Here is an 11,316-nt window from a genome sequence, read left to right on the forward strand (position 1 = left end):
AACACAATTTACATTTGTACTTTGATCTCCAATGGGGTTACAAAGGAATATAGCAAGATGATGTTTACCGAGACTCCATGAAAGATCTCAAAACTCGGAGAAATAATAAGCTATTTTGACTTTTAGGAGCTTGGAATTTCAAAATCTCATGAATCAAACAAAAACGGTCCCAGCCGTTGTAACTTTTATGGAAAACTTACATATTGTAATGCGCAAATGCTCTATTGAAGATATCAATAGAGAAATTTTACCGCTAATATATTATGCCATGGATAACAGTAGCAGTCTGGTACAGGTACAGCTCAAAAATATTTTCAATTAATAACAATATCTTAAAAATATATTTTTTTGGCTATTTTAAAAAATGACGAATATTTTCTTTTTATTATTTTTCTAGTTTCGCTTATCTTAAAGTAAAAAAGTAATTGTTTGTTAAATAACTTATAATTAGCCATATATAAAAACAAACAAACGAGCGTATAATACAAATATCTGTATCTGCAGAAGTTTTATTTAAAATCATCTTTTAACGTCTGAGAAATACAAAAAATAGTGATGTTCAAAGTTTCTTTCAAGTTGCATAACAATTCTTAAGTGCCTTTAATTCACAACTTTTCTTACGACGTGTAAAGTGAACGGATTTCACTATAGAAATTAAAAATACAAATTAATACATATACAAATAAATAGTTTTTTAACATGAATTACTTAATAAAACATATATCAATATAAATGTTTTTCAGACCTCATCGTTAATTGCAATTCAGAATACAGCAGACTTGCTGAGTGACAAAGTATTGCATTATGTTATTTTGGGCAAAGTCAAGACATTATTGGAAAGGAATCAAAGCGATGTGAAAGTGATTAGTCTCATTCTTGGTATTTACGAGAAGGTGCTTACACGTCTTGAACGAAATCATATTCTAGAGGCTGTTATTCCGACACTACTAGCTATGAGACTCAGTGACCCGGATATCATAACCCGAGTTGTCAGTAAGTTATCCTAGAATCATTCCTATGGTATTGAAGTTAAATCAATCATCAAATGGAAGTATACACAACATTAATTTGCCATCAAGGCTTTAGTTGTCTCTTTACCAATTTGCCTTTGCGACGCGATGGTTTATGCTTGCGAAATATCACTTTGTTTTTAAAATGCCGGCGAATTTTTTGTAGCCATATATCAAAAGCGTGATGATTAATAAGCAATGCTGAGTATTGTTTTGCTTTCTGTATTTATACACACTATACCAATTACTGTTACTTTCAGAGTTGTATAAATCTATGCTGGTAGAGAAAAAATTCGGATTGACAACAAACGTTATGGCTACGAAGATGATACCATCGTTGGCCCCACAGACCGTTAACCCTACTTTGAGTATTGAACAATTTTCGAGCCTTATGGAGGCAAGTACTATTTTTATACTTCTCCCGATTAGAATACCAATGTAGAAAAATACAATTAAACTTTGTCTAGCTAGCAACTAGTAATATAACTTTTTTCTTAGATGCGGTTTCTTTAAACCTTATATCATCGTAGCTTTATTCAGATGATTAGAGTCTTTTAAATTATATCTTAAATACTTAATATCGAAACCTTAATAAAATTAAAGTTTGTTTGTTTTGACTATTAATAAAAATTCACGAAAGCCTAAAAAACCTGCTTTGATGTGAAACAAGAATACGTTTAATTTATTTATTACAAAATACGACGAGAAGGATAATTATATCTCCCCGTACGCCTAAAACTTAACTATCTTTCGAAATAAAATTATAGAACGGAATAAGGTTTTGATAGGCTGTTAACAACAATTTCATTTCGTGCTCTACTTTCTCGAGACTCCAAGTAAATGGGCCATTATAACACGTATAAAGTAACGAATTATTTGAAAAATAACAATGTTTAAATTTTTTTTCAAAATGAAGTGAATTATAATAACGGTTTAAATTCTCCTGACGTTAGATTTTATACGATATGCTGGAGAACATTAATAAGTATCAGCGTGGAAAGTTGAAGTCAGAAAATGTTGTGGCTCCCAGCCCTGAACGTAGGGCTCTACGCCACCAAACAAGCACTGATAACGTGAACGCACCACCGTTTAACATACCCAACTTGCGTGTCGAACAACGCAAGACATCTAGCGCCGAAGACATGGCCCGCAAGAATTCAGTCACTGCACCCCCTCCTACTACTAGCGCAACTGGAAGTGCAACCGGTTTTAAGAGTAAGGATCAAATATTGCAAAAAAAAACGAAATATATTCAATGTACGGTAACAATAATAATAAATTCCAGGTACAGGTATTGGACAGTGGTTCTTTGGATCTAGCAATTCGACAAACAATGATAGCAACTTTTTGCGCGTGGCAAGCGTATTCCCGAACCGCCGCTTATCCGATAACACTTTGATGACACCGAAAATTAAAATTGCTCCGTCATGTGCGTCATCCCCCGGTGGCACCCCTGGCAGTACAACTGGGTTGCCAACACGTCGTCATTCTAGTATTGGACCTCAGGAACGCCGTGGGTCTGCTGTGAACCTGTCACCACCGACAGTAAGTGCGATACTCCGAATATTTCGTCTATAAGAAGATCTTTTATATGCTGTTCTTAATACATGCTGCTATATAAAAAAAAAACGAATAAATTAGGAACGTGGTGGTACAGATCCAACATTTCTAACGGTGAAGTGTCGGTATTATTTTGACAGGTTCACCAGTACAGGGGGCGAGGCGGTTCAGGCTCAAGCCTATCCGTGCCTTCCACCTCGCATTGCGTTGTAAGTGATGTAAATATCCCACTCCTGCCTCGTAAAATAATCTGTATACGAATTCTCTGTTGAATGTCAAAATGGAAATGCTTATTTTGCTGTGGACTATCCCTTACTGAGGTTACGTCTTTTTCCCACATGGACGGGGGGAGATTGTGACATATATCATCATCATCTTCTCATACGTTCATCTGCACGAAACTGGTGGCGTTTGTACTCTTTCTGTCCAACCATCAAAACCTTCATCATATCTTTACTACTACTTTTAGTGTGAAGTGACCAAAATAATAAACCTTGGAGGCCTAAGATGTGGTGCATGGGACGCTTAAACTGTTTTATCAACGAATTGTGATGCATGATGCCCAACCACTTATATGTGTCAAAATATTCTTTGCTGTGAGGATAGATTTTCCTGAAATAGAATCCTCTGTTGTGTTGTTTCGTCTATCCTCGGGGGACCCGCGTCGAATTTGTGTTTAAATAATAAAATTTTACTTATTGGCTATATTTACAACAGAATCAAAATTGTTTCTTTGTATTAACGATATTAAGTAAGAGACAGCAAGGACAGCTTGCATCTCTTATTAAACACGAGTCGACTTAAACTGTCAGCTCCTTAAAGCTTGCAAAGTTTGTTTGTCGTATCAAAAAAAAACTTCATTGCCATTTCACCCATGTTGTATCTGAGACATAAATGGTTAACGCTGTCTCATTCACTGTTGCTATTTGTTCTTCTACGCAGCTTGCACGGAGCATGATCGTGAGTATAATCTTCTATTTCTTGTTTGTCGTCCATTTGCCACTTCTATTTGACTCGCAGTAAAATTGTTTATTATAGTATCATAACGATGTTGACAGGGGCTGGTAGATAACAATACTTTTTAAAAAGATATCTACTAGTATGCATATTTGCGACATCTACGTGTATTGGACTACTTTGAGTGTAGTTTAGTTTATATATTAAATTAATTGAGGCACAACAATGTAATTTCTACACGCTTCAAATGCTGTATCTGTATTTTTAAGCATGCGGTAGTATCTCCTACTAATTGCTTTTAAATCTAAACAGGTGAAAAATAGTGTAAGTAATTTCATGATACTCAACATAAATTTTATTTTATACTAATTTACATAGTACATTTTGTCTTCAATTCCCATGAAGCTAGTCTTGAGTGCAGTTCACAGCCTACAATTTTAACAAGAAGATATACTCCTTTTTGTTTTCGTAATTTAAGATTTACGTTTTCTTCCTTGTGTATCTTTAAAAATATAGTTTAAATATTTATTTCACTTCCAATAAACAACATTAAATAGTTTTACATGAATAATCACCAAAACTATTTTATAGAATCACAAAAAATGTGACTTTCTTATTTTTTTTCTCTACGCACGCATATTAAAAAACTATAAGATTTTTCAAAGGAAATAATAAAGAAGGAATAAATGTTCTTCTAAAGGTTATAAGAGTTAAAATAAAAAAAATGTTTAGGGTGGATCGATGCCAAATACTTCGTCCAGCGTCCCATTCTTGCTGACATCATCAATGCAGTCTATTCGGTCTCGACGACCTTCAGCGTGCCTCAGCGGCTCCCAAGGCTCCAGCATCTTGCAGCAGATCAGCAGCGGCATGGTAAGGCACTTGCCGGCAGGCTCCCATTGCAATGTACCGCACGCCCAACAACCCTGGGGGACGTTGCAGGGCGCCACGTCAGCCGGATACAGCGCTTTGCGGCACACGGCGATGGCAGTCAGGAAGTGCCCCTCACTTAATATCACACTAACGCGTTAAATCGGTTTGGCCGTTCACTCGTAACCGACGATATGGCGCCCTACATACCGATCAGCAATATCGTCCGCGTACAAGTGGAAAGGCGAAGGCGTCGCACCAATCGGCCATCCGAAACCGTGCGGCGTTGCTATTTTACCAACTTCTCATTCATTCTATCAATTAATGAGTATCTGTAGTTGCAGTATCAGTGTTGTAAACGTCACGTCACATTCTTAGTTTCATTTAGCATGGGATGCTTGAACTATTTTTCCTAGGTCATTTTAATTTACATTGTAAGACTGATTATCAACAATGTTTAGTTTATTTACAATTTTTTTTTATTTGTTTCAAAAGTATGTTGCTTTAGAATGACGTGGATAAGTAAGCTTTAATTGGTATAGTGTGGACACGTTTATTTCCATCAAAACAAAGTATAATGAAATGTCCAATTATATTAAAGTATTAGAAATTTTAATAAATTAAAAATGTATAAAAATTTTATCAAAGTAACGGTATATAGCCACCTGTTGGGTATGGTGCTGTGATATGGTGTTGTTATATGCATTAGAAAATATATTTACAACATCTTCTGTTATAAAATATTCGTTTCTACAATTATATATACACTATATACACTATATAAAATTCAATATAAATTAACCTGTTAATCTTCAAAAAAACCTGATAAATAAACTGTCAATCAGAGGCTCCAATAGCTATGTATAAACTTAATAATAAACCATCACAAACTGTCTATATTACTTATTAAAATATTTTTATTTTATTAAGATGAGAAAATATTAAATTACGTCATCTATTTTCTGAATATAATTATAACAGAATTAAGAAAATAAATTTTATTTAAAATATAATATGATAGTATAGTAACGTAATATATAACATTTTGACTTGTACTAATGATGATGCCATTATCATTATTTACGTTTACGTTTTCAGTTAATAAAGTCTGTTATTTATTTCACATTCGACCATCATAACGATTATCATCTACTTACATTTTTTTTTTATTTAATATCATTTTAAATAATTAAGTGTGGAAAAACAAAATAAATTATAACATGCCTGTTCTATACTTAAAGATATACTTTTAGCAGACACCACTCGCTTCCATCCTTATGTCGCCACAGGATCGTAAATTAACTTTATCATAGCGCTGTAAATATCGAAATGTTAAGGTTCCTTCAAGATTGCATAATTAAAACTGTCTAAGTTTTAAAAAAATGTAAGTGGGTACGGTTTAAAACATTATGTAGAAACTCGCATACCGATCAGTAGTGCAGAGTAAAAATGCTTTTAGTTTTGCCATGTTCAGTGTTTACAGTATTTCAACGAGGACATTCTATCATATTAGAATCGTAGCATCATAGCAAGCCTCGGAGCGAGCGGGCGGAACCGCGCGATTCGTCTCGCTAACCTCCAAATTTACTAGCGTTACATGGCTCGAGTTTATAATCAAACCTCATTTTATGTATTTAAATTAGTTGTCAAATTAAGTTGTACTCAAAATGAAAACCATCGCAGCAGAACATTTAGCACATGTGGACTAAAAAATAATCGCATTGTATTGAAATATCGATACGAGGCGATCTACTAGCTTGAGCCAGCTAACGTTAATAAATCGAACCTCAGGTGAGGCGCGCTTGGGTTTTAATCAGTTATTATGGTTGCTTCCAGCACCAGCTGTTTTCTGGACGTACGTAAGAATTTGATTAACGGGTTGGCGCTGAAGCGTGCGGCTTCCGTCGGCGCCTCGCTTCTACCGCGCTCGCTGCACTCATTCTCCATTAAATACCATCTAACACACCACATCATACACGCTTAGTGAACTCGCGATCCCTCTGCATGAACATTAAAGTTCTGTTCAAGGTACCATAGATTCTCTCACTTGCATTACCAACGCGACGGTACACACACAAGTTACGCTTATGCACGATGTTAACCACATTTATCTCATACCTGATAATACTTGGGTGTATTACGTTTGAGGAAAGAAATCTTGAGGGAATCGTTATGTTTTATTCACATATATATATGTTTATATATATATTAATTCATTTTTTTCAAACTTCCACAGCTCCAACATATTTCATATGTTCTATGAAAATTTAAGAAATTTTATACACAATCGTGGATGAAATTTATATATTTATTGATTCATTAAATATAAAATTTCGTAGACATATCTATTATTGAACAATTGGACACGTCCCTGAAAATTTTCTCATTTAAATATTTATACATTCAAAAGATAAATGAAATATAATTGGAAACTAGTTATACTGTGATTGTGATTTATTTTGGAAAGGGATTATATGTAGATGTAATGGTACGTTGTAAGAAATTCCACAAAGTGAGAAATATATATATAAGTCAAATAGATTGGCATTTGATAAAGTCGTAATTCTATAAATTTATGATGACCATAAAATTGTTTCATAATATTATTATTATTCTAAACCTACAAAATAAAACTATTGCCTTCGACATTGCTATACCTATATTAATATTATCAGGATGTGAAAAATTAGTGTTCGTCGAAGAACGTCTAGGTCTTATATCGTGAATTCGAATGTGATGTAGTTAGTCATCCGAAGGATATACTTTCTATCTATAAGATTTTTTTATTTATTGTATTCAAAATATTTTATTATTAAAATTTTCACTTTATAAATCTTTAAGGTGTCGGTGCCTCTATATTATAATTGTATATAAATGGTATGAAGTAAATATTTTGAAAGGCAACATACAATTTACATTTATTTTAACAAATACTACTATTTACTTTGGATGTATCATCTTCTACGGGTTGTGCTGTTTGCTCACAGTTAGTTTTTAAACATTTATGTCCTTTATGAGCATCTTGTAAACCAAATACTGTTAGAAACTTTTATTATATCTAGTGGTTAGAATTTACTCAATCGTGCTACCTTGTGATCTCTTTCTATAATGTCTTGAATACGATGAATCCGAGGCGGGAATATTTCCAAAACTATTATTGTCGCTTCAACTTCTCGCCTTGAAGATGGGTTCATTGTAACTAATTATAAGTAGAACACTATCGACTTTGAGCTTTATCCTTTATAGGTATGGTATTTCCTAACGTTTTTATTTTATAAAAAAAAAACTCAATTTTATATTATATATTGTAGGCAATATTGCATTAGATTATACCTGACTGCTATTTTCTCTACACAATATTTCTATACGCTATTCCAGTGTCCTTAGCATCTAACTCTTCAATGTATTTTAAATATACTGAGGGTTATTTACATTACTATTGATAACTGCCAACATTGGATATTGATATTCAATCGGTAGTGTAAAGGATCCTGCGGATTTAGATCCATAAAATACATATTTATGATTAAAAATTATTAAGGAATAAATCTATTTATCAAACTGCATGTCGATGTTATTACAGTGTAATTTTAAACAATGATGATATATATGAAATCAATTGTGAGTAGATCTGGAGTTATTAGTAATACCTACACTAACCGATGCAATGTGTATTTATCTGTCGCAACTTTGCGTTCTATATATATATCCTGATATAGAATTACGCAGTCAAAACTGCTTAAGTATTTAAATTAAAAACGACACGTCTTCTATATTTAGCACTATGAATATATTTATTACAATGATAATCAAACTAAATGTATTATGTCAAAAAATAATATAATTATAATACTATTTTGAATGTTTTCAACTCATAGATTTATTTTGTTGTCACTTGCCGTTCGATGTATGTATACGTGGAAGTAGAAAAATAAAAATATTAATTAGAATTGAAGTTTCATTTACTAAACCTTTATATTAAAATTATTCCTTACATTATACGTTTATTAGATTCAGTGACTTAGAAACTAATTCCCTAGAGTCTTCTAAAATTTCATCATCATCATCATCATCAGCCTATCGAAGCCCACTGCTGAGCAAAGGCCTCTATTCACATGGAGAAGGCTAGAACATTAATCGCCACGCTTGCTCAAGACGGGTTGGCGATTTCAATTTTATAATTAGAAATTATAAGACCAGGTTCTAAAATTTATATGAGGTCCACTCATATAAATACACTACACTACAATATACTACAACACACACCTACTTTTTAAATTGTCAACATTATTTTACCGCTTTGCGATTCAAAATATTTCGTCTTAATTGTACTGTCAATCTTTAAGAGAATTTTCTTTTTCAAAAATAGAAATGAGGTTGTATAAGTGCGTTTCAACACTTTCTCATCGACAAACTTTGTCAATTAGTGTTAAAATTTTATAAGTAATAATCGAGGTTGCCTGTTATAAAAAAAAAGTATACCTGTGTATTAAATTATGAATCTGGTTCTTCAATGTACATGAATAATTTCTGATGTTTAAAACAATATTTTAAGTGTATTTTGTTTATGTCAAAAATGTTTATTATTAATTGAAGTCCCAATAGGAAACCTATTTGTCAGATACGCTTTTCATTCAAAACGTTTGGAAGTATACAATTTAAAAATATTATTATCTCTTTAATTTAAACAATATAAATTACAACTACATTTGTAATTTGTACGATGTTATGTGTAATATGAATACAATTATATAATAAATAACATACCATATAATTTTATTTTATTTCAAAGGAAAGTAAGTGGAAGCGGCTATATAGTTTTCTAATAAAAAGTTTATTCGATGAATAGGTTATTGGTATTAATGATATTTTTTCTAACAATTATATTCAACTTGAACTCTGTCGGACTAAGTTCCTTAATGACCGTCTGATAATGATATATGACCATTGTTTTGTCTATTGAGTACGAGCGAGGTGTACGGAGGGGATATAGTAAGCGATGGCAGCGCACGGTGTCACAGAATTGTGTAACAAAACTTTGTTGCAGTATAACATTATTTACACAAGACGTTTTATAAATAGACAGTTGATTATGGAATAGTGATAGTCTGAAATGTTTTATTACTATAATAAACTGGAAATACTGAAAAAAGCAACAAATAATTTGGTTAAAACCACAATTAGTTTTATATGATTTGTTACAGAAAATAAGCAATTTGATTAAATTGGAACAAATGTCACCTCCAAATATATTTTTACCTACCTACCGAAAGGCAGTCAGAAATGGTTATGATAAACATTCAGAAGCTTAATTGGCCGGCTTACCACACTTCTAAAACTATAATTTAAACTTACCCAAGAAATGGAAAGTCACAGAATTTTTTGCTAGTAAACTACATCGGCAATCGGACGGCAGGCTAAGTTCACGACTATTATTATAAATAAATTCAACGAAATCTGTATCACCATACCTAACTATTAAAAACATGACCTATTGTCTTCAATCACAGTCACGCTTGCAATATTCACAAGTCTATTCTATTTTAGCAGCGAAGAACTCCGCAAAGTATGTTATTGACCAATTCCACAAAATTAATGCAATCAATGGGATAAAAAGGATATTTATTCTTAAAATATAAAACAGAATTGTAAATTAACATTTATGACAAAATTCACTTATATGTATCGTATAATCCGCGTAGTAAATCCGAATAATACTAGTTTCATTTAAATAAATACTCGCGAAAATCTTAGATCTCATTATGTATCGTATAATTTTTACTGGCACGAAGATAACCAGCGTCAGATTTAATGTTACCTACATTACCTAGATTGTTTATGATCAGTGATAATGTGTGAAAATTAAAATTATACTAACAGAATTAAAACAATCCGTTTACTCAGAACTTGTTGCAACATTAGTTTTTTAAAATTATATTAGAAAAAATAACCTTACATATTAAATACCACCTTTAAAAACATTGAGTTTACGATTATATATATTTAAATCTTTATCAAAATACATACAGTAACTTTTTTAATTCTTCTGACTTGAAATGATTTCATGAAACATCAGCTTCACAACAACAACAACTTCAGTTTGTGATATTATGAAACTTGTAACAATCAAAAATAATATTCACAGCCCTAAGCCCCAAAATATGGAAAGAGAACTTAATCTTATATTATAAGTATCCGTTGCTTTATTTCAAAAAGTTTAATGTACCAACTGTAATTAATTGTAAAAGAATTGCGTTTTTAATCTCAACTTTAGGGTTGGAAAACGCAGTGGCGTGCACACCATAGATGCAAATAAATACTGCATACCCTACCCATATAACAACGTAACCTATATTGTTTAATTCTTATTTACATACTTTTAATCATACATTGCGAAATACAAATGTTTTCAGAGATTAAAATCACATTAATTTCACGATTTGTTAAAAGTGCCATCTATAAACAGAAACTGAAACATTCGAGAATCGGTTACCTTCCAGAAACCGTGATCACGGCAGACATCTCGTCTGCCCGTTAAAAATTTACCCGTATAATGTTTTTGAGGAGGAAATTATGATGAAAATTGGTTTTTTGTTTTTCCAAACATATTCTGCTTACCCTACTCCAATCTCTGTGCACGCCACTGGGAAAACGATATTGTTATTGGAGATTTACAAATATAGATTTATATCTCAATTCGAGAACGGAATTTAGATTAAAAAGTAAAGACAATTATTACATTAATCAAAGATCGCACACAAATCCCGCGGAGCAATCGCAAGATAGATTGGATTACATCTTCTGTACAAACAGCTTTTGCAAACTAAGTGGAAACGTAACTTTGTGGACCGCTAGATGAAATACTTATCATAACTTGTATATTTTGTTTAGATACTTTTTACATTATGTAAACTGTAGC

The 11,316-nt window shown here is 32.3% G+C and overlaps 1 protein-coding gene across 1 annotated transcript in view; it reads left to right on the top strand.

The window, feature by feature from the left end:
- Positions 1–8,309, top strand: part of LOC116777653 (SCY1-like protein 2) — a 51,441-nt gene extending 43,132 nt beyond the window's left edge. The window contains exons 10-15 of the mRNA XM_061526482.1: positions 127–295; positions 744–993; positions 1,271–1,407; positions 1,964–2,225; positions 2,296–2,555; positions 4,260–8,309. Of these exons, the coding sequence (XP_061382466.1) occupies positions 127–295; positions 744–993; positions 1,271–1,407; positions 1,964–2,225; positions 2,296–2,555; positions 4,260–4,559 (1,378 nt within the window). The 3' untranslated portion in view covers positions 4,560–8,309. The remainder of the gene's footprint in view (positions 1–126; positions 296–743; positions 994–1,270; positions 1,408–1,963; positions 2,226–2,295; positions 2,556–4,259) is intronic.
- The last annotated feature ends 3,007 nt before the right edge of the window (positions 8,310–11,316 follow it).

The sequence above is a fragment of the Danaus plexippus genome, chromosome Z (assembly GCF_018135715.1).
Source record: "Danaus plexippus chromosome Z, MEX_DaPlex, whole genome shotgun sequence".
In the NCBI taxonomy this organism is placed as follows: domain Eukaryota; kingdom Metazoa; phylum Arthropoda; class Insecta; order Lepidoptera; family Nymphalidae; genus Danaus; species Danaus plexippus.